General features: G+C 40.7%; 1 protein-coding gene across 2 annotated transcripts in view; it reads left to right on the top strand.

The window, feature by feature from the left end:
* The first annotated feature begins 11 nt into the window (after nt 1-11).
* LOC111956854 (abl interactor 1-like) overlaps nt 12-25,221 on the top strand; it is a 55,062-nt gene continuing 29,852 nt past the window's right edge. For both annotated transcript variants that reach the window (XM_023977518.2, XM_023977517.2), the window contains exons 1-2: nt 12-628; nt 17,443-17,610. In XM_023977518.2, coding sequence (XP_023833286.1) covers nt 320-628; nt 17,443-17,610 — 477 coding nt within the window. In that variant the 5' untranslated portion in view covers nt 12-319. The remainder of the gene's footprint in view (nt 629-17,442; nt 17,611-25,221) is intronic.

The raw sequence follows: 25,221 nt of genomic DNA, 5'->3' as shown, positions 1-25,221 counted from the left end.
TTTTTAAAGAAACGTATATTCATTGTTAGAGCTGCCACTTGAGTATCTCTGTTCAATATAACGGATCATCTGTGGCTGACTAGAACAACTCACTTTTGCTTACCTTAAAAAAAAAAGCATATATTTTTGATACACGCGCACAAGGACAAAATGTTACAATGTAGCATATAGAATGCAACAAAAGCTGCGTGCCATCGATGGAACACTGGATAGGCTACTTTGTATCACTAGACCGGATTGTACATCACCCTTCATCACTTTTGGGTTTAGGTTCATGAGCGAATATCGCACTGAAATTCAATTGGTCAACAACTAATCGATGCAGTATTTGAACCAATCACATTTAACAACGAGCCCCAGAGCGCGTATAATTTTGGGGACAGTTATAAAATCGAGGCCAGAAATCTCACAATACCAGGCGGAGAGCCCCTATCTCACCACATCGAAAGCCACAACGCTTTGCCTCATTGAAAAGAAAGAAAGAAAGAAAGGAAATGCAGAGGGATGTAAGATGGCAGAGCTACAAATGTTGCTAGAGGAAGAAATTCCAGCCGGTAAACGAGCGCTCGTGGAAAGCTACCAAAATCTGTCGAGGGTTGCAGAATACTGTGAAAACAATTATGTACAGGTAAGGAAACTACATCGCTGATAAAATGTTGAATTATATGCGGAATTCGTCGGATTAGTAATGTTATAGAACTGTGAAACCGGGGACAGGATATGTGGCTCTGAGACCAATGACCGCTAAACATGGATATTTAACTCTTATTTAAACAGGCTTTGGCAATGCAAAAAAAAAAGCCTACCTCATCATTATATGCTGAAACTGTGGTTACAGCCGCGGACTCTATTCTCCTATAACAGCCGTGTTCGGATGGTTGCCTACTCTTATGACCATTCTAAACCAGCTATTTGATAAGCATTTACAAAGCTGCTGAAGACTATTCAAAGGGTGTGTCGTTCTCTTTGATAGGTAGGCTAGAACTGTAGCCTAGGCGATGCTATTACAATTGTAGCCAGGGCAAAACATTTTTTTATCGCTTTCCAAACCTAGGATATCGAATAGGTCAAATGGTTTGAATCGTTTCTTCATTATAGGCTCCTTATAGGCTTACTGTCTATTGGCATCGTTGGTCACCGAATGGTGTTACTAGGGCAATAATGGTCGCTCTACTGCAGTTTCCATCAATGTACTATATGCCTTTGAGAGCAGCACGGTATATCCAGCAAAGCAGTTCCCATCATTCTGTATCATGCATGTAATAAATGCGTGACTGGTCTTTCTGTTGTTGTTTTTTACCGACAGTGTGCCTAGCTTAACATTAGTTAGAAATTGGTAGGTATAGCGGTATAGCAGTGTATTGCCCCTGGATAGGTTTCTGTGCAAGCGACGTGTGTGTGGATAAACTACCATTTATCTAATGTATTGCCCGACTTGGTTGAGGCTGCCTGAATTGTTATTATCCGAAAGAGGGGACTGGATTGTCGTAGGCTACCTGTCATTCCAGATTGATATATAAAGCGTAGTCCTGTGCATTTGTTTCATCCTCCGTCTTTCACATAATTCGAATAGTTGAATTGCGCCCCAGTAGTGGTCTAATGAAACGGTGGGAGCTGTTGTCACTGTACATAATATGATAAAAATARGAAATATTTGATGTATTTCCTATTCGACAAAACTGTATGAATAAGGCTTGAAATGACTTGTATGCTTTCTAAATATAGTATAATCAAATTATAAAACGACTAACTATACGATTCCATCTTCCTTATAAACGTAAAATACCAATTTGTAGGTTTAGTGTTAGAGAAAATGTGCATGTTTTCTAAAGGTCTCTATTGATCAAAACGTCTGTCCCATCGACGTGAACGTCTCACAGCTCTAGCTTGGCTTTCTGAATTCGTTAGGAAATCGCCTTTCATATCATATTAACCGTGTCTGTCTAGGACACAGGAAGTGTTTTTTGTTTAAAATCTATGAATTATTTTAGATTAGTGGCTATAAATCGACCTCTGTATGGGGTACCGTGATGAAACCACGCTCTCCTGCTGCACTATGATGTAAAGATTACAGGCATGTGTGATGTCAGTGGCTGTGATGTAGGGTTCAGCCAGGAGTGGATCGACAGTCGGAAGAGCAAATTAAATCCTGGAAGGGACATACCAGCTTCAAGTGGTTTCAGATTTCACATCCTACATTACACTGGCTCAGGAAATGTATTGTTTCCGCCTGACCTAGGGGTACAGCTCAAGGCAAGCTATTTTTATCGACTGTGTCCAAAGATCGATTTATAAGCGAAAATGTCAGTCGGAACAGGTACCAGAACCATGCAGGTCTTTACATCTAAGAGGATTTACTAATAGCCAGGCAACGGCTCCACATCTCTATCCCTCCAATCATCTCTAACTCCTCTTCCTCCCTGCCTTTTGKTGCTGAGCCCTGACTCTCCACATCACTTCCTTCTCTTCCATTGACTTACATTAACAGAGGGAGAGGAGAGGAGCAACAAATAGGATACAATTGTGGTCAGGAACATAATCTTTCTCTCTCCCTCTCGCACTGTCTCTCTTTCTTCCTCTCTCTTTTTCTCAACCATACACATACACATCTTCCTAATGAAGGGTTTCCATAATAAATTGTGTGATAGAGTTACACACACTCTCTCTCCTCCAATCAACTTTCTTGCCTGACAGACTAACTACAGAGTTAGCCAATGCTAGCTGATTAGTTACCGGGCAGGGACAGTTTTCAAATGAAATGCATCGGTAGAAACAGGACAAAACACGCAACTTGCTAGCTGGCTATGTAAACAAATATCGAACTCATCATATGAGCTCCAATGCACAGGCATCTACTACCCTAACAGGACAGCTAAGCTGTCTAATAATAGGAGTACTAGGCATTGTACACTGCTTTCGGAAAGTATTCAGACCCCTTGACATTTTACACATTTTGTTACGTTACAGCCTTATTCTAAAATTGATCAAATTGTTTCCCCCCTCATTAATCTACACACAATACCCCATAAGGACTAAGCAAAAACAATTGTATCAATTTTAGAATAAGGCTGTAATGTAACAAAATGTGGAAAAAGTGTGTCTGAATACTTTCCAAATGCACTATATATCCTACGAATATCTGCACCTAGCAAACATAACAAACCATAACAAAAGCCCAACAGATAATCACAAATGACTCTAGCCTTAATGTCGGAAGCTATTTAACTGGTTGTCTGTATGGCTAGCTATTTAACTAGTTGTCTGTATGGCTAGCTATTTAACTGGTTGTCTGTATGGCTAYCTGGTGAAAGTGACAGTTGAGGTTGATGCTTCAGCGCAGCCCAAATTTACCGCTACACACAACTTTTCTTCCCTGACAGACTAACTAGTTAGCTAGCTAGTTATAGCAAGCCATTTCCATATGAATTACATTGGCACAAACAAGACAAAACAACCAACTAGTTATCTGACTATATACAGCTAAACACTGCAACTATTTCCAAGCGACAGAGCGCAATTATTCGAGCTCCACCGCTGATGTGCTTGCCTGTACCAAAGTTATCATGACATGACAGGACTTGCTAATCTGAGAGCTATTCCCCAACTTTCACAGCATCAAACATAGACAACACCAAACATATATCTGCTGTTTACTTATTTCACTCACCTCGACATCATCACTTTTCAAAGTGCAAAGACGTGTCCGAAACCATATCACCGACCGATATAGATACAGCCTCTTTCACAGTGAAAAGTTGTGTCCGCTTCGGCGGCGTCATTTTGAGTAATGAAGTCAAAAATACGTTGAAATGTCAAATGACAGCATACCCAACAGCCACGCGAGTACGACAACAGGTTGTTAGCAAGTTCATTTTGCGATATTGACACAGATATTATTGTTAGAAAAACATGGCCGTTTGCYGCCGCTATAGTAATTTAAAGAAAGGCCATAGACGGCCACTATGGGTCCTAAAGAGTTAATTAAAGTATAATTTTGTTAAAAGTTCTAATGTTACTGTCCCCACCACAACAAAAGAATACTTAACGGTATATTTCACTGCTATTCTATTTCACTATATATGTCCGTTAATATGTTATTAACATATCATATGTCTCATAAAAATTTTGAATTTTCTCACTACACGTAAATATGAGTGCCCCAGTAGAAATGTGTCTGCTACATTTCCTGGTTGTAAGCAAAGCACATTATCCAAAATTCATAGCAATTTCAGGACATAGTACTGCCCGGTGGAGGTGTATCCAGTTATGGGAGAAATATCAAAGGGTTTGTAGCCAGCACTTTCAGACAGAGGATTTTGAAAAGGAACTGATGGGGTTGCCATGTCGTCGAACATTGAAAGGTGATGCTGTTCCATCGATTTTCCCTTTCACTTCAAAGAGGAAGGCATCCGATCAGCCAACATCAGAGCAGCAGAAAAGAAGTCAAGCTGAGGTAACGTAGCTAACGTTACCTAGCTAACTAGCTAGAAAACTACATTTCTTTTCAGTGCCTTCAGAAAGTATTCACACCCCTTGGTTTTGTTGTGTTACAGCCTAAATTTAAAATGGAATAAATGTAGATGTTTTTTCACTGGCCTACTCTAAAATGTCAAAGTGGATTTATGTTAAAAAAACAACAACATTTTTACAAAATAATAAGAAATTAAAAGCTGAAATGTCGTAAGTTAATAAGTATTCAACCGCTTTGTTATGGCAAGCCTAAATAAGTTCAGGAGCACAAACAAATCACATAAGTTGCATGGACTCTGTGTGCAATAATAGTGTTTAACATGATTTTTGAATGACTACCTGTAATGTCTCTCATGCTGATTAGTGAAATTCCAACACAGATTCAACCACAAAGACCACAGATGTTTTCCAATGCCTCTCAAAGAAGGGCAACTATTGGTAGATGGATACAAATAAAAAAGAAGACATTGAATAGGAAGGAAACTGCTCAAAGATTTCACCATGAGGCCAATGGTGTCACGCCTGCTCCCGCTCCACCTCCCTGGTGCTCGAGGACGCCAGGCTGCCCATCATTACGCACACCTGTCACCATCATTACGTGCATCAGCGCAATATTGGACTCACCTGGATTCCTTCACTTTGTTGATTACTCCTTCTATATCCGTCTGTTCCTCAGTTTGTTCCCCGTGTCGGCATACTGTCGTTATGTTTCCCCTGTTCAGACGCTGTCCTTGTTTGTTTCTTGTCAGTTATTTATTAAATGTTCACTCCCTGTACTTGCTTCTCGTCTCCCCAGCGTCTGTCCTAACAGAATGCTTCACCACAATTTGAAGCATCATGGAGTTTTTTGTTTTGTTGATGACGTCGGGTGCCACTGCCGAAGGAATCAGGGGTGCCTCAGCTGCTCGTCGGGCTTCCACGTCTTAGCTGGTTCGAAAGTTTCCTTGTCTCGGTTGGTTCAGCAGGCTCCCACCCACGTCATGCCTCAGCCAACACATCAGGTTCGGCGCATCAGCCAGCTCGTCGGGCTCCCACGCCTCAGCCGGCTCGTTGGGCTCCACGCCTCAGCCGGCGTCGTTGGGCTCCCATGCCTCAACCGCCTCGTCCGACTCCCATGTCTCGGCCGGCCCATCAGACTCGCCCAGGTGGGACGCCGGTTGGCGCCCCTAGGGGGGGGTACTGTCACTGCTCCCACCCGCGCCAGGCTGCCCATCATTACGCACACTTGCACCATATCAGTGCAATATTGACTCACCTGGACTCCTCCCTTGTTGATTGCCCCTTCTATATCTGTCTGTTTCTCAGTTTGTTCTAAAATTGATAAAATTGTCCCCCCCCCCCCCCTCATTAATATACACACAATATCCCATACGGACTAAGCAAAAATAATTGTATCAATTTTAGAATAAGGGGGGGGTACTGTCACTCTGCTCCACCCGCGCCAGGCTGCCATCATTACGCACACTTGTCACCATATCAGTGCAATATTGACTCACCTGGACTCCTTCCCTTTGTTGATTCCCACCGTGTCAGCATATTGTCGTTATGTTTCCCCTGTTCAGACGCTGTCCTTGTTTGTTTCTTGTCAGTTATTTATTAAATGTTCACTCCCTGTACTTGCTTCTCGTCTCCCAGCATCTGTCCTTACAAATGGTGAGTTTAAAACGGTTACAGAGTTTAATGGCTGTGAAAGAAGAAAACTGAGGTTGGATCAACAACATTGTAGTTACTCCACAGTACTGACCTAATTGACAGAGTTAAAAGAAGGAATCCTGTACAGAATACAAACATTCTAAAACATCCATCCTGTTTGCAACAAGGCACAAAAGTAATACTGCAAGAAATGTGGCAAAGCAATTAACTTTTTGTTCTGAATACAAAGTGTTATGTTTGGGGCAAATCCAATACAACACATTACTGAGTACCACATTTCAAGCATAGTGGTGGCTGCATCATGTTATGGGTAAAGAATAATATACATATTTTGCACAATCCAGGTGTGGAAAACTGTTCAAGAATTTACCCAGAAAGACTCACAGCTGTAATTGCTGCCAAAGGTGATTCTAACATGTATTTACTCAGGGGGTGAGAATACTTATGTAATCAAAATATATTACAATTTTTTTTGTTGATTATATTTTTTTACACGGTAGAATTTTTCTTCCACTTTGACATCGCAGAGTATTTTGTGTAGATTGTTGACAAAAAAATGACAATTAAATCCATTTTAATTCCAATTTGTAACACAACAATATGAATACTTTATGAAGGCACTGTATCTAAACCACAATCTAGCTTGCTAGCTTTCATAATACGCTGGCTAGACACCGTTAGTTGGCTATCTAACTACCGCAGAGGCTAATGTGACTTTGTTCTATTTAGAGTCCGATCCCATCAACATCTGCATAGGCATCAAGCTCAGCACCAGGAAATAATGTAAGTCACCTTGAAAAATCTTACTCAAATCTACTAAATCTTTCAATGACTCTATGCATTAGCAAATATATTGTAGCTAGGGATTAGCATGGTCTGTATCTTGTTGTCATAGTTGGTGTGTTTACAAGTAGGTTACAACTTCTACTGTAGTTTTCTCTCTATTATGGAGGCTTAGTTGATTACTCATGCAAGGCTTGAAGTCTAAATTGGAGGAAATTAGGCATTAGTAAGGAGGGGATGGTGTGGGTGACTGACTGGGTTGGGTACTGTATGTGAAGGTTAGTATGCATGATCTATTGACATGAGGGGGGTGGCTGAGTGGATATAGTACCTTGTTTGAGCATGTGTTGATGGGGGGGGGGGGGGGGAGTAGTAAAATGTTGGCTTATCACTCACTACTGTGGGTCCTACAGACTAATCCTGCTGATAACGAGGACTTTGACACTAGCTTTAGTAGTACAGCGCCTGTAGACCCATTGGATGAAAGCTTTCAGCCTGGAATAAGCTTAAGCTCAACATCATCTGATTTAGAAACAAGCCAGGAGAGCCTAAAGTATTTATGAAAGTACACTACCCTCTTGAGAAAACAAAATCACCAATACACTAAACTGTCTACAAGACAAGTGCTCCTCAAACTTTTCAATGGCATGGGGGAGAGGGTCTGTTAGTATACTTTTCTAGCCTATTTACTCGATTGTTGGCAGTGCTTGTCTACTTAACAGCACAACTAGAGGTTGAAGCAGTGGGTGGTGAAGAAAGTGTATGAGAGGCTTGTCCACCTGGCTGTGGAGTGCAGAAAGGACCAGAAAGTTGTCTACAAGGAGCCTGACTCACAGCTCCCCAAACCCAACATCCCTGCCAACATCGCCACCTCGCCAAAGCCTGCTAAACCAGCTGCCATTAACCAACACGAGAAGAGGTTCACCAGCTGAAGAACATTCTGAAACCTGCCTGGAACATTCAACCAACACAACATCCATATTCAGTTAGACTGATGTTGTAGTATAATATAAAATGCCTATTATGCTCAGCTGCACTGTGGTATAAGATGTTGCTAGCCATTGTACATATAGTGTTTTTATATGATCTTTTTTTTTTTTTTTTTACAAGTGACTAAATGATTCCAGCTGCATCAGAAAGCAATAAAGTGTTGACCTCAACTCCTGGCTCAATTCATTGTGATATTCGTGAAATGTATTTGGATAAACTAGCTTCAGTCTTACTGCTAAAACAAATTATGTAGGGAGTTGGTAAGTCATTTAAACTGAAATTTGTTGGCAAGTGAACATGCTTCAATATAACAGTAGATTCGTCTGTCAAAATAGCAAATAAGTAGACATGGCTTGTATTCAAGACAAAGTTTATTTACTCTGGAGGCCGAGGTGAGTTTACAAAGCGGTGTGCAGGAACAGTTATGACAATGTATGACATAGTGTATACAGTAAAATAAAGAATATACTAAAGCTTATAATAAATACTACAGCTCTACATAGGAAATACTTGCATATTGTGTGTTTGGTGGCGCAATGAGGTGTTCGAAGTCACTTTGATACAAGGGGAGATTGTTGTTATGGAACCTTTCACATCTCCTCTTGAGAGTCACAAACTTCTTTGTATCCAAGCGGTTTTGTCTGTGAGAGAAACACGAAAACGCTAGTGCACATTCACGGGCAATCATTGTATACTGTATGTATTCCTACTGTAGCAGCATGGTGTAGAATATGAGACATCTCGTAGACACACTTTAGCTAGCTACAACACACAGGTATAGTTACTCCAAGACTAATATGAGTCATAAAACCAAAGTCATTCCTTTACTTTCCACCATCATCAAAACATTTCTCCAGTTTTGCTCATAATGAGAGGCGCTAAGCTAGTTAGCTAGCTAGCGATAACATTAGACTACAGTACATTTTAGGTATAGTAAATACACAGCTAGCTAGCTAAACTTGTCTAGCTTGTATTGTAGTGGTACTAGCAAGCTCTGTTATGGACGAATCAATTACCAAATTGTACTGTACTGAACAACACTGCTTTGTGTAAAAAGAGAGCTTCTTTTGCTAGCTAGCTACCGACAGCAAAACAACTTACTCGTTTGTCATTTTCCCCCCTGAGTCCTGGTCCAGCTGGTCTAGGCTGCCACCCCTGCTTGCTGGTCTCGCAATTATTTTTCTCGCTGTCTCAACTCCTCTTCAGTGTATTCCGGTTCATATAAATAGGGCTCTATATAAAAGAACATCAACAAAAACAATCGTCGTCCAGCTCTTTTTGGAAAGAGGAATCATCAGGAGCAGCCATTGTAGCTAATTATTTAGCAATCTTGGATAGACAGCCCTTACGAAATAAGATTGCAGTCAGAGTGCAGTATAACTGCAGTACACAACAGTATAATTGCAGTTAGAGTGCAGTATAACTGCAGTATGCTGCAATTACTGCATCCAAAATAACACCATTTTTTTTTACTGCAGTAATTTCACAGGGTAACTGCAGTTAGAGTGCAGTATAATCCAAAATACCACAATCGACTGCAGTTACTGCAATATTACTGCAGTTTCAAAACTGCAATCTTTTTTTTGAAAGGGAGTGCATAGTAACATAGCTTCTGTGAACCTGTAAACTAGTACCATCCCATTTTGAAAAGCATGCCTTTGAGGGTGGGAACAAGGAAGTAGGTCTCCCGTCAGGCTGTAGTCTTCACAAAGCCAGGGATAATGAGTCAACCTAGATATCCTGCAATGTCCTTGTAGATAGGAACATTGTTGAGACAAGTCCAATGGTTCTATTGAACAAGGACAACCATATCTATTCGCTGCTAGTGTGATCGTGCAATCTGAAAAACACAAAGCCCACAATAATTGTTACAAAACATGATTCCATTCATTTTTAGATCAGACAGCAGGCTCAATCAACCAATGACATCATTTGTCATTCCTACCATCTGGTGCCTTTTTTGGTCCTCAGGAAATATCATATTTAGTGAAAATGTGGATTGCAAAAGACTTTATATATAAAGTTGACCATAAACACACATATCAAATTTTATTGGTCGCATACACATATTTAGCAGATGTTATTGCAGGTGTAGCAAAATGCTTGTGTTCCTTGCCCCAGCAGTGCAGTAATATCTAACAATTCAGAACAATACACACAGATCTAAAAGTAAAATAATTATATAAATATTAGGACGTATCTCAAAGTACATTTTATGCTTTTTGTTTTTAGTGGTTGCAGATGTTTTTGCCATGTCACCTGGTGCTATTCATCAACTTCTATGAGAAATATAAGCCATTAAATAACAAAATATAAAACATCTTTCTTCATTATTTTATAATCCTACTTAAAATCTTTAAACAAAAATGTTTTTTTTATGATGATTGTATTTATTGTTATTGAATTTAAAATTTTCTGTGTCCTTGATTTCACTTTCTACCCTGTTTGTTTGTAGTACCCTTTTTAAACACAGCCCCTTCCCTCAATGACATCACATTCAGGAAGTGTCAATTTTTTGGGTGGGAAAACAACAGCGCAAAGCGACATAAATATAAACACTCAGTTTTACCCAGATGTATCTCCCCAGAGACCACCAAAGAAAATTCCTGATTGGATATTTTTTTCTCCTCAGTTTTCTCAGACATTGATATTTAAAAATAAATAAATAAATACAACAATTATTAGAAGGCTTTGTTGGTTCCCCACTGATATACAGTCAATTCCAAAATGACTGGCACCATTGACAAAGATGATTTTTWAAAAACGGTATCAAGTTAATATAAATACAGAGCGACAGGAAACTGCCAAAATAATGGAAACACCAACATAAAGTGTCTTAATAGGGCGTTGGTCCACCACGAGCCAGAACAGTGGCTGAAACTATATTGGAGGGATGCAACTTCATTCTTCCACAATAAATTATATAATTTGGTGTCTTGTTGATGGTGGTGGAAAAGGCTGTCTCAAGCACCACTCCAGAATATCCCATTATTGTTCAATTGGGTTGAGACCTGGTGACTGACATGTTGACCACACACATTCATGTTATTCAATCATTGCATCCACACTGCCTGGGTGCTTCAATGAGCATAAAACCTGGTTCTATTTCTGATGCTTGACACGCTGCAAGTCCCGCCTCTCCCATCTCCTCATTAGTTTTTAGGAGCATATACCCACGTGGGTGATTGATTGATGAACTGAGGTTCACACTCCAGTCCAGTTGGTGGCCTGAAGCCTGAAGGAGGAGAGATTACTAGAATCAAACTCTGTTTAACTTTTATCTGTGTATTAATTGTCGGAGTAGAGGACCTTGTTCATTTCAGGTAAAATAACAACCCAATGTTTATATCCCAGGACAAATTAGCTAGCAACAGCAAGCTACTGTAGCTAGCTAAATTGCCATGAATGTTTAATGCTTTTCGACCTGTCCCCAAATTAATTCAGTTGGTTCAGTTTGTTATGATATTTCAACCGACGTGTCCTGATCGCATCTGGTGTGGATGGACAAAATCAACATGCGAGCGATGGCGCACGTGGACGCACCCACACGCATGTGCACGCGCCCGGTGTAGTCAGCATGTGAGACGGCCATGGCACATCGTTTTCATGCTTATCAAACTATTCAGTGATTACTCATACCCTGTGGGGTCGTAGCCATGGTAGCCAAAATAATGGCCTGCCCAGCTAATACTTGACCTAAGCATGATGGGATGTTAATTGCTTAATAATTAAGTCAGGAACCACACCTGCCGTGTGGAGCACCTGCTTTCAATATACTTTGTATCCCTAATTTACTCAAGGGTTTCCATTATATTGGCAGTTACCTGTATATTGTATGCTCTAACGTTATTTTATACTAATACAATTGCTCAGAGAAAGATTCTTGTTTAACAAGAAAAAGTCAATCTCAAAAAGATAGGGGGCAACATTTGTTTATCAATGGGTTTCAAGTCCAGAGACTGAGATGGACATTGCAAACTGTTGATTTTGTGGTCAATTAACCATTTCTTTGTGGATTTTTGATGTGTGCTTGGGGTTATTGAAGATCCACTTGAATCCAAGTTTCAGCCTCCTGGCAAAGGTAGCCAGGTTTTGATCAAAAATGTCCTGCTACTGGGTAAAGTTCATAATGCTGTTGACTTTAACAAGGGCCCCAGAACCAGTGGAAGTGTATCATATTAATGAACAAACAAACAACAAAAAAGGTGTGGGCCAGATTATGCACTCAGGAGTACCATTTTTGTTAAGGCTATGACACCGACGCTAACGGAATAGCAATTTGGAGATCTAATGGTCACCCATTGTGGGCACCAGTTATGCCATATGGTAGAATCCAGATAAATCCAACTGTGCCGTTGGATAGCTCGTCATCAGTGACATCATTGAGGAGCACTACAGGTCATGTTGCCTGCTATAACCCTTTTATAACCATATCATAAAAGAACACAATGCCCATTGATAAATGCCATAATCCGTAATGACAGGCAAACTAGCATAATAGCTTTCCCCATAGACTTCCAGTTGTTGCGCTAATGCTAGTTGGCAACTTCCTTCAAACTGCACGCAGAGACAAAGAAAATCCTTGGCAAAATCACAAACTATCCCATTAAGGAAGGAAACACACAAGCAACAGTATTTGTCACAGCTGAGCCCCCACTTTAAATCCCCCTTCACATGATATCCTACTGACTGGATGTTTCTCTCATGAGTCGTGAGTGTTTGGACTTGATGTTTGTTGTAAGGCCCTTCAAGTCTTTTTCAAGTAGTAGCAGCAGGCCTGTCTGACAAGTATCGTTAGATGATGGGGTACTAGTTCAAACGTACCAGGTCTGTATAATGTGGGTCTCCCATCATAAGGTAGGCTACCAAATACCAAGAAAAAAGACTGGTTAGTCTTGGTAAAGGAGTTGAAAATGAAGAGAAATAGAGGTTGGAGATTAGAAGAGTTGTACCAGGTTAGTATCATGTGTGTCTTCCATCAAAAGGTACCACCTACCATTAGTGATGGGGGGGGGGGAAATCGCTAGTTACATATCTCAATATTATTGTGGACGATATTATACTGATTCCTTAACTCCAAGTATCAATTTGTATATATATTTTTTTTGTGTTTTTGCTAGCTAGCGTTAGTTTCTGAACAGGTCGCCTGTTAACACATGAAATTAGCGGAACATTTGATGAGAAATGAACACCACAGAACAGTGAGTATTGTACATACCAATTGGGTGATTAAACTGTCAATCAACTATGCATAGAATCCCTGATACAACTATTAGTTGTTTACACAGGATATGAAGAGGAGAGGAAAGGGGGTCAAAGAGATGTTGAGTGAGATGTCTTTTTTCCTGTCAATTTCCCCTGTGCTATGGATTCAGACCAATAAGTCTTGTGTTTCAATCGACTATCACTTAGTGATTTCTATCATGAAATTACTTCAGTTGCTAAACGACTTCAAACAATCATGTCCCCCGGAGAAGATTTTTATATTAGAATTACTATTAACTTCAGTAGGGAGTGTTTTGTTGTGGTTTTACCTTCTTGTATACAATTACCTACCATGAGGTTGTGGCCCTACTGTACATGCCAAGGGCTGCTCCACACGTATCCAATGTTATAGAGAATGTCCTCTTTGACCCCTGGGTTACGAGGCCAATCTCCAATAGCAGTTTGCAATAACTCCCTTCAGGCTCAGCAGCAACAGGGGTTCCAGACTGCTCTCCATTTGGGCGAGCAGTACTCCACCATAAAAACTGTTGTACTGTAGGCTGAGTAAMATCAGTGTTCAATTTGGACTGCTCTACCTATTTTGTGCCCTGGGTGTGTTGGTTAATGGAAATATCTAACGTATAAAAAAATCTTGGATCTACCAAATCCAGTTTGAGAATTTAGGTAACCCCACCACGGCCACCAAATGTACATATAATGACTGAGTGCTTCTGTTATGTTGTATATGGTTTCTAAACACTCAAGCTTTGTTGGAAATAGTATTTATACACTCGAAATGCATTCAACAGCCTAAATACAACTTGATCCCAAATGTTGCAAAAATAAAATTGGGACTGTGTAGCTTATTTTTAGGATGTTGGTCTATGTTTAAAAGGTGTGAACACAACCTAATCCTTCTCTCTCCGCCACTAAGATGTACCACTTGTCCTCAATTACCCTGAATTAAATGTGTGCCCCTTTGCTTTGTAGACAAACAAAGACACCAAWGCAGATGAGACAGACATTCTCCCAAATTCAGTCACTCAACCCATTAATTGCGCCGACCAAGTTGCTTTCAATGATAACAAGGCTTTAGCCATGGTTCGATTTCTAACCAGTGCATAATGTAAGAGTACTTTAAGTCACACATTCATACTGTACTTTTATTCAGATGAATGGAGGAATGTGGACATACAGTATATGGAGATGTCGATCACTGATACAAGGTGCTTTCTAGATGTGTGCGTGTGTGTGTCTGAGGACATGCATGCGTGTGTACGTGTGCGTGCGTGTGTGTTGCCGTTGTGTATGTACAATTCGGTGCCAAGTTTGTGCTGCGATTACATTGTAAGACATAGGCTTTTTAAGTGTCTGTGTTTGTGCGGGTATGTGTTGTCAGAATCTCTTTGTCTGCACTGTGTGGACTTGCTTCGATGCATTGCGTACACTCAGGGCATTTTCTATTTACACAAATCCACTGTAACAGGGTCTGTTGTATCGAATGCAATCTTTCAAATACCTTGAGCGTTTGCTCTAGTCTGCCTGGAGTGCCAGATGGGAGGGGTATCCAGTTTAGGGACTATTTTATTGGTACATTAAGCCAGGCAAGCTTAATCAAGCACCGATAAAGTATTTSAAATGAATTAAAATAGTATTTGAACCCAGGTCTGCTGTGTGTGTGGTGTGTAGTCTTCATGCACTTCATAGGCCTATACTTACAACAGAACTGTGTGTAGAGCAATGGCTGTAGGCTCAGACAGATGGCTCTTGCAGCAGGGAGGGACCCGCTTCTTAACCGATGTCCCAGCATTCCCGGAGGCTAGCGTCCCAATGTGCACCTGTCTATTCGGAAGTGGTGGTGTGAATTCCACTCTACCCAGCCAGCATTGCTTTGCACCTTATCAGAAATGTCAAGTAACATATGGAGAAAAACCCTGTCCTCGTGTAGGCAGAGGTATTTTTAGAGCACCACCTAAGTGCTTTTATCATTGTTTTCCTATGTTGTCCCCTGGGCGAATTCGTGTTCTGTATTTGTTTTGCACAAGTTTACTTGACTCTGCCTGTGTCCRCCTACATTGTATGTCTTCTATTTCTCCTCCTTTTGTATATCTCTGTCCTTCCACKTTTCCCGTTATATTTTTTATTTCGTTATTTAAAATGTAACCTTTTATTTAACTAGGCAAGTCAGTTAAGAAAAAAATATTATTTAAAATGACGGCCTACACCGGCCAAACCCAGACGACGCTGGGCCAATCGTGCGCCGCCCCTATGGGACTCCGAAACACGGCCGGTTGTGATACAGCCTGGATTCAAACCAGGGTGTCTGAAGTGACGCCTCTAGCACTGAGATGCAGAGCCTTAGACTGCTGTGCCACTCGGGAGCCCAATCCCCCAAATCTCGCTTTCTCACTTTTTAATTAAATTCAATAAAGCAAACAAATACTAGCTATATGCCAAAGCAGAAGAGTTGATGATCTACAACAGTTTTCTGTTTTCCAAACCTCTACTCAAGTACCCCTTGCCAGTTTCATTTATTTMATGTATTCCAGTGCTAGCACACCTGAGGGGGTACCCAAGGAAAGGTTTGCAAAACATTGTTGTGGATCAGGTCGAAAACTCCTCTGCTTTGGCAATATGAGAAATTCCACTGTAACGGAATTTGCGCTGAGAATCAGATTTCTCTTTTAAAATGTACAAAGTTTAACAAACCATACAACTCGATGCACATGGASTACTTATAACTATTTACACTAAACATTTGACAAAAACACATTTACTGGAAGATCTGTGCAGATGCAAAGTTTCCAAACAGAATTTTGGTAAAATCGGCCTTTGTTTTTTTGTGACCACGTTTCCCAAAAACTTTGCTAAATATCTGCTCTCAATTAAAGATTCAAAGATGTCTGCAGAAGGAATGGGGATGGCAGCTAAGATGACACCATGCCTTTGAAAAAATATATTTTGGTTATTGAACTACAGAAAGTGACGTGGATTTACACCCTGTAACATAATTGCGGTAACTGAATTTCATCATGGGTCCCTGATCTGTACTACAGAAATGCATAAATATGGATATGAATGTCATTCTCTTCATGGTGATGTATCCTAAATAGGTACACAAAGGTAGAAATATGCAATATCCTCCTTTGAATATTTGGGTATTATTCTACACACTGGCTATTATTTTTATGACCTCCGCCACCAAACAAGACCAGATTTGGTGGGTCTGGACCAACCAAATCTGAACCAATCATATTTGTCTAAGTTTCACAAGTTTTAACTACTTATCAACGTCCATGGACGTCCGGTGTTTGTCGGTGCTCAGTGGGTGAGGATGTTACGGTAAATAGAAAAGAGAGGGCTCATGGCTAGGTGTCAGTAAGAGCCGAGAGAGGTGACATTAATTGGAGAGAGGGAGAGAAGGGTTAACCAGACTTTTCACACTCTTGCTTTGACCACCAGACGACAGAAAGAGAAAGAAAACAGTTATCAGCTTAACAGTATGCCAGTGGAAGGGAGGACCGTAGCAGGTGACCCAATTGTGGTTTGTAACTACTATAATTTCCCATTGTAGCCAATTCCGTTTCAGAAATTCTGTTTGAAATTTTTCCCGAAATTTTGTTAACCAATTTGGTAACAGAATTTTGAGTTTGAATCACTTAATAATTCATAAACAAAATTGATATCAGTAAAAACACTATAAATAATTGATAGGTCTACCTTTACTTGTTACTTCTATGCACTTTCACTATCCTTCCTCGTCATGAGGGAGAGACATTAGAAAATATCTTAAAGATATGTGGGTTTTTGGTAACGGAATTTCAAGGTATAATACAATGATTCTTAAACTTACAGAAGGCAGAAGAAATTCTCCTTAACTAAATAAAGTGTTGATATTAGTTGTCAGGGATCTTTACTTTAACAGTATTATGTTTTGATGTATTTATAATACCTTGGAAGACTTTTCTGGTTGATGTTTTCTAAGACCCCTTTTCCATCTGTTTAACAAGAAATCAAACATTGCTTATTCAACATTTTTTAGGATGGAAAATGGTTGAAAAATGTATAGCTTAGTTTTCATTTGACACTCAATTTGACATGGTCCTGTGAACTTTACATGTTGGTGCTCATGGGTCCTTTTACATGGAAATGACCATATACAAAAAAGCTTTGTTGAATTGAATCTACAACATGTACAGTGTAATGTTCAATGTATACAATGGTCTTTCCCCCTGCTCCAACCTATGTATGTGTATGTGTCTTTCGGGGGGTTTGGGATYAAGRGGAAGTCAAATTTCCATTGGATCTTGTGTAGTCATCTTCATCTTCCTCATCTTCTAGGCCCAGGACAAGAGGAAAGCTCTGGAGGAGACTAAAGCCTACACCACCCAGTCTCTGGCGAGCGTMGCCTACCAGATCAATGCCTTAGCCAACAACGTGCTGCAGCTGCTGGACATCCAGGCCTCGCAGCTGCGCCGGATGGAGTCCTCCATCAACCACATCTCTCAGGTCAGGAGAGATAAACATTAGAGCTGGGCGTTATGGAAATAAATCCATATCGCAACAAATTTTCTGAATTTATGCTTAAAGGGACCAACTCAAAACCTYCGTACGTCTACGTATGGGTTGTTTCAGTTGCATCTCTTTATATTCCCAGTATTACTTCATCAAATCTCTAGTAATCGATTCTACACACATACAATTCATCATATTTTCATATCTTCACAGAATCCATATAGAACGTTATAAATTCTTAGGTACTCACCTCAACTAAATSCATTGGCTCAGCAATCTCCGATAAATAGAACAATGTTTATACCATTAATATGCACCACAGTTTTTTATTATTATCCTTTACTAGTTTGATGGTTGTAGCCATCAATTGTTCCATTAACATCACCCATATATTAGCAAACGTATTTCATTTCAAACTTCACATTTCTTTAGTACAGGCTACTTATCGAAATGAACGATATCAGCAAAATGCCTGCGATAAGTGATCGGTATGGTCAGTGTTGATCATTTCCGATTTATCGTCCCAGCTTTAATACACATACACACATACATGGGCTCAGACACACATCTCATGTGCACACACACACACACACGGAAACACATGCACACAAGCATTTCGCTACACCCGCAATAACATCTGCTAAACACGTGTATGTGACAAATAAAATTTGATTTGACATGACACACACAAGCACACAGATGGAAGCACACGACACACACACACCTCTATCAACCACGCCTCACCTGTCCAGACACAGACACTTATATACACAGATACACAATCACACAAAAAACTCAACTCTCAGCCCTGGCACTCACACCATTGTGCACACGACCAAAGATACACAACAGCACTCTCTGAATACGCCACACACACTCACAGTAAGTAGAGCGTTCCTTGGGGCCATGAGTCAAGGTGGTTTTATAGGCCTCTTGTTCATTCACCAGCATACAAAATATCTGCTCCATAACCATCTAGCTCAGTGTTTCCCAAACTCAGGCCTGGGGACCCAAAGGGGTGCACGTTTTGGTTTTTGCCCTAGCGCTACCACAGTTGATTAAAATAATCAAAGCTTGATGATTAGTTGATTATTTGAATTAGTTGTGTGGTGCTAGGGAAAAAAACAAAATGTGCACCCTTTGGGGTCCCCAGGCCTGAGTTTGTGAAACATTGAGATTCTAGCTAGTAGTGCTTATTCTCTTCATATAGTCCATTAGGATTGGGCTGGAGTACAAATCTCTTAATACCTGGTGTGTGTGAAACGCCCCGGTTTTAATCACCCCTATCCTTCCTGCATGCTGTGTAATTGAGTTGAGAAGTCATAAAAGCCTGTCATAAAAGAGATGGCTATTGATCCTTGGGTAGGTTCTGTGTTTCATCCGCCCTAGTAAWGGTACTGTATGGATAAGCACTGAGGTTAAATCTTCTTTGTGGAGAAATGATAAATGGATGAATAAGATAACTCTCTGGTCTTGGKGCTATTGTGTGTCATTGCTTTTGTTTCATATTGAAGATATTTCACAGATCCTGGTTGAAGTYATGTAGTATCCACCTTTAGTAGAGCCTGACCAGTATGGGATTTTTAGGTCCGATACCAATTTTAGGGAAGCAAAAGTCACCGATTATCTGTATATACAGTATCTGATATATWGTTTTTTTGAGGTGGAATGAAAAACAGACCTTTTTACACAAATTGTGCTCCAAACGATGAACAGATACTCTAAATTATGATTTTTAAACAAAATATTAAAATGTACATTATTTAAGAACATTTTATTTGTGTTTTACAGGATATCCACCAAAAAGCAACAAGATCCTCTATAAATATGCCTTTAAATACAAAACTTGTTTAGTTTGCATTCTTAGGTACAACTTAAAGATGTGTCTATCTARAYCAGTGGATAAGAAGTATGCAAAAGTTTTTTGTATGCAAAAAAATAAGCATTGAAATGCAGTAACATGCCTTTRGTAATGTCAAACCTAGGTGTCAGCGTCAGCATTTGTCTTGAGTAGATTTACTACAGTGTTTATAACATTCGAAGGTCATAAAACAAACACTTTATGGCAACCTGGCAATGAGAGTACGTTATGACAAGCTAGCTGTTCATTATGACAATGTTTTCTTACAGAAACCATATATACATTACACTGTTATTCAATGCAATATGTATTGGCTAATAATTTCAACTGCAATTGGCATGCATTGATGACTAAACACGTTTATGCAGGCAAATGCTTGCCGCACAGGTTTTAGTCTCATGTCCTAATTCAGATAGCTAGCTAACATTAGCTACTTATCTCATCATGAGTGCAGGCACATGACCTGAATTATAGATCTGCGCTAACTGTCTTGCTTTTTGCAGATTGCGCATTTCAGAAAACGAACAAAATAAGCCCACTATCTAACATAATTGGCCCAAACAGTAACAGTTTTCTTTTTGTATCAAGGACGAGTGTTCACTTTAGTGCCAGTCCAGTGTTAGCATATACGTAGCACAGATTGCTAGCTAGCTAGCTAAGCTAACAATCTTGCTCTCTAGATAGCTGAGCTAACTACCTTGCTGGCTAGGTAGCCAGCATGATGTTCATTGAGCAGCTGGTAGAGCTCCATCTTCATGAAACCATTGAAAATATAAATAAATTACGTCAAATGAGCAGACGTTCTTTGTTTCTTCTACGTATACAGTGCATTCGGAAAGTATTCAGACCCCTTGACTTTTTTCACATTTTGTTACATTACAGCCTTATTCTAAAATGTATTATTATTTTTGTCTCATCAATCTACACACAATACCCCATAATGTTGAAGCGAAAACAGGTTTTTAGAAATTTTAGCAAATGTATATACAGTGGGGAGAAGAAGTATTTGATACACTGCCGATTTTGCAGGTTTTCCTACTTACAAAGCATGTAGAGGTCTTTTTTATCATAGGTACACTTCAACTGTGAGAGACGGAATCTAAAACAAAAATCCAGAAAACCACAATTGTTGATTTTAAGTAATTAATTTGCATTTTATTGCATGACATAAGTATTTGATCACTACAACCAGTAAGAATTCTGGCTCTCACAGACCTGTTAGTTTTTCTTTAAGAAGCCCTCCTGTTTCCACTCATTACCTGTATTAACTGCACCTGTTTGACTCGTTACCTGTATAAAAGACACCTGTCCAACACTCAATCAAACAGACTCCAACCTCTCCACAATGGCCAAGACCAGAGAGCTGTGTAAGGACATCAGGGATAAAATTATAGACCTGCACAAGGTGGGATGGGCTACAGGACAATAGGCAAGCAACTTGGTGAGAAGGCAACAACTGTTGGCGCAATTATTAGAAAATGGAAGAAGTTCAAGTCACGGTCAATCACCCTCGGTCTGGGGCTCCATGCAAGATCTCACCTCGTGGGGCATCAATGATCATGAGGAAGGTGAGGATCAGCCCAGAACTGCATGGCAGGACCTGGTCAATGACCTGAAGAGAGCTGGGACCACAGTCTCAAAGAAAACCATTAGTAACACACTACGCCGTCATGGATTAAAATCCTGCAGCGTACGCAAGGTCCCTGCTCAAGCCAGCGCATGTCCAGGCCCGTCTGAAGTTTGCCAATGACCATCTGGATGATCAGAGGAGGAATGGGAGAAGGTCATGTGGTCTGATGAGACAAAAATAAGCTTTTTGGTCTAAACTCCACTCGCTGTGTTTGGAGGAAGAAGAAGGATGAGTACAACCCCAAGAACACCATCCCAACCGTGAAGCATGGAGGTGGAAACATCATTCTTTGGGATGCTTTTCTGCAAAGGGACAGGACGACTGCACCGTATTGAGGGGAGGATGGATGGGGCCATGTATCGCGAGATCTTGGCCAACAACCTCCTTCCCTCAGTAAGAGCATTGAAGATGGGTCGTGGCTGGGTCTTCCAGCATGACAACGACCCGAAACACACAGCCAGGGCAACTAAGGAGTGTTCCGTAAGAAGCATCTCAAGGTCCTGGAGTGGCCTAGCCAGTCTCCAGACTGAACCCAATAGAAAATCTTGGAGGGAGCTGAAAGTCCGTATTGACCAGCGACAGCCCCGAAACCTGAAGGATCTGGAGAAGGTCTGTATGGAGGAGTGGGCCAAAATCCCTGCTTGCAGTGTGTGCAAACCTGGTCAAGAACTACAGGAAACGTATGATCTCTGTAATTGCAAACAAAGGTTTCTGTACCAAATATTAAGTTCTGCTTCTCTGATGTATCAAATACTTATGTCATGCAATAAAATGCAAATTAATTACTTAAAAATCATACAATGTGATTTTCTGGATTTTTTAGATTCCATCTCTCACAGTTGAAGTGTACCTATGCTAAAAATTACAGACCTCTACATGCTTTGTAAGTAGGAAAACAATGCAAAATCGGCAGTGTGTCAAATACTTGTTCTCCCCACTGTAGATGTAGAATTGCGTGACTAAGATCTCCTATGCAAGAACATCAAAATTAATGACAGATTTCTTGAATTATTTTCGATGAATTCGGACTATTTTGAGGAAGTGTGTACAGGCTACCGCGTCTTAAAATGGATAAACAAGACTATTGCTGCTTTTTTTGGTTTTCCATGCGAAGGTCATTTATGGGAGTATGAAAGCATACTTGTTCGGGTCGACTAGTCGACTTCGGCTTGGCGCCAGCTGAACTGAATCATGCTGATGCCTTTAGAGCAGGAGGTGAGATGAGTTGACAATCCAGGTGTTTTACAGTCTGGCTGGGACTATTAGAGCATACTAACCAATGAGGCTTTCCAGGGATTMGGAATTCCAACCCTAGCTTTGAGGGGGTTAGGGTGCAAAACGTCATAGGACACTTGGTGAGAGATGAARTCCTCTAGCAAAAATTCCTATGAACAGTTTATAGCGAAATCCCCCCCAGAGTCTTGACCAAGCGGACCAGTCTTGACCAACTAAACGGTCTGCGTTGGGGCAGCGTTGCCCATCTCTCAACTGTCATTCCAGGAATCRTTCTGTTAACAGTTGAGCATCAGATGACTTGAGACTGGTTTTTACTCATGAACATATGAAAAGTTKATATCTAACTATTCGTAACTGAATTATCTAATGTACAATGACAATTCAGTTAAATACTGTCTACATTAGGGCTATTATAAAAACAAATTAAGTCACCATTAGTTTTTTTTGTGTTTTTTTGTCATGCGTTTAGTTAGGCCACCTGCTTAAACAACAGTACATAATCATGAAGGACAATGTTTTCAATCAAAAGGAGAGATTATTATTATCTCTTGAAATGAACCTTTTTCTCTTGGAGAKAGAAATATCTTGAAAAAATGGTCAATGCTGATGTACATTTCAAAGACATTCCAAGTTTCACATGCTATTGTTGGGTAAAAAAAAGGTATTTTCTCTACTGTTGGGAAAATGTTCTGTCAGAATTACGTGAGACTTGCACATAAAGATAGGAGGAGTTGTGGCGTTAACCACCGATGAAGGTTTCGATGACCACCCGTACGTAAAAGGTATGCACGCATGACTGTTAGTCATGGCATATGTTATACTATTAGTATTATTGTTATTGATTCAGCAGATCTTATCTGTTTGTGGTAGGCAATCATATGAAGATCCAATCTACAGAGAATGTGGTGCACCTCTTTGACGTCGACCTGAACAGTAACAGAGGAACCAACACATTTCTAACCACATAGCTAAACCTTTCATTCTCTCTTTCTTCTTTTCTTTCCTGCCCTCTCATTCTCATTTTGTTTGTGATTTTGTTTGCTCTCTTTCTGTATGAACAGTTTGTGAGCCCCTTATCTCTGATTCAGACAGGAAATGGGCATGAAGGGTTTGGTGCTGGTTCCAAGCTGAAACTGGGCGTGACCATGTTGTTTCCTCTCCAAAAAGAAGTTACAACCTTGTTTTTTATTTTTATCACACAGCACATCAAATGTGTTGCATTGAACGCAGAGAGGTTTGTGTGGCTGCAGCTCAGGGACTTCTTTAAGGTCGTTCCAGAGGGTCAAATGAACTACCTGTCTATTAAATATTCCCGTTCTCTCACTTGTTCTCCATCTCTAGCTCCTACAACAATGGAATCCCTAAAGAGTAGTTAACCCAGTTGGCCCTTCCCTCTCAACAGACTCGTGGGAAGATACAGCTTGAAAGATTAATTTTCCCACATTCACGTACTATGGGGAGTTGCAATCACATGCATGCTTCGTTCCTCTTAATGACTTTCGGCACTCGGGAAGAGGTCCTCGACCAGTCCCGTAATGGCCTCATCCTAGTGTTTCTGGACACAGCACAGAGGGTAGACAGGAGCCACAGTTCTGTAACCACTAGGAAGGCTCTTCGACCCCCACTACACTGACAGCAGCTTACAGTGTTATGGTTAAAACACTCTTCCACAGCCGACAGACCCCCTACTGCACTTTGCCAGCGTTAACTAAAAGTGCAGCTGTTTTACTTGGATTAGCATGATTCATAATGAAGTGGGTATGTGTAATTAAACGGTAACTAAATAGGGCTCGACAGACCACTGGTACGATGACTGGCTTCCAAGGGCAGGTGGATATTCTGGGGTAGGCTATCAATAAACGCTCGGGGCTTGTGTAGGTGGTTTGCCTCCCCAGTAGGCGAGGGAGGACAATGGGATTCACATAACCACTGCCTGGGCGGGATCAATTAAGGATCCTCTAATGGATTGGGGCTAAACTGTGTTCTGAGGAGGAGAATTTGATCAGATGTAAGGGTCACCAAATACTAAATTATTGACTCCCAAGTTTTGCCTCATGTTGCTTATGAAGGTGGTCAGGACGGCCGAAAACTGCTTCACCAGCATGAGATTCACTCGTACGGCAGTTATTACATATAGACGTGAGATTGGTGTGGGGTAGTTTTTCGTTTCTTCTTGAGGTCACACAAGAGGTAAAGGCAGTGGTTCTTTGGTCGTGTTCAATTAGGGCACACAGTAGGAAAACGTTTGGCAACAAAACACGACACGTCCAGTGGAGTTATTGGACATGTCCAGGCTGTCCTCCCTGGTGTGTCAAAATCCGCCTATTAAGGAGAAGGCTTGTCGTTTGTCTTCAGTATATGACATGGGCATAGAAGTCACGTGTGAGGCTGACGCGACTTAACCAAGTCTCTGAGTCGTGCTTCATGATATATCTTTATAATGAAGATGCGGCTTGGGCTCTTACTTTTGACGGCACCGTAAAATGGACTTCATGGGGAGGGGGTGTTAAGACAGTCATAGGTAAATTTGGGGTGATTGTAGTCGTTTTTGAATATAGGAGGAGGGTACTGGGGTACGTTGAACTTATGAACTGAAGCACCACGGTGGGCGCCACAATGATTATACGGTATCCGGCAGCCAGTGTGAGAGTAGTCTACCATGGGGCACTTTGGGTAATTCCTTTGTAAGGCAGGGAGGTCCTCCCCTGGATGTTCCTTCCTCTTCCATCCGGTACCTGTGCTCGTCATTCGCTTCGTATTCGTTGCCTCTTCTCTCTGGCGGCGATGATTCTCTTCTGTGTTGGCGTTTCTTCTCTCCGCTCTCGTCTCTCTCTTCTCTCTCTCTCTCTTTCCATCCCTTCCTTCAAGACAGTGGGGC

This window comes from Salvelinus sp. IW2-2015, linkage group LG32, assembly GCF_002910315.2.
Source record: "Salvelinus sp. IW2-2015 linkage group LG32, ASM291031v2, whole genome shotgun sequence".
In the NCBI taxonomy this organism is placed as follows: domain Eukaryota; kingdom Metazoa; phylum Chordata; class Actinopteri; order Salmoniformes; family Salmonidae; genus Salvelinus; species Salvelinus sp. IW2-2015.
The sequence above is the reverse complement of the archived record's forward strand: the minus strand, read 5'-3'. Positions and strand labels throughout refer to the sequence as shown.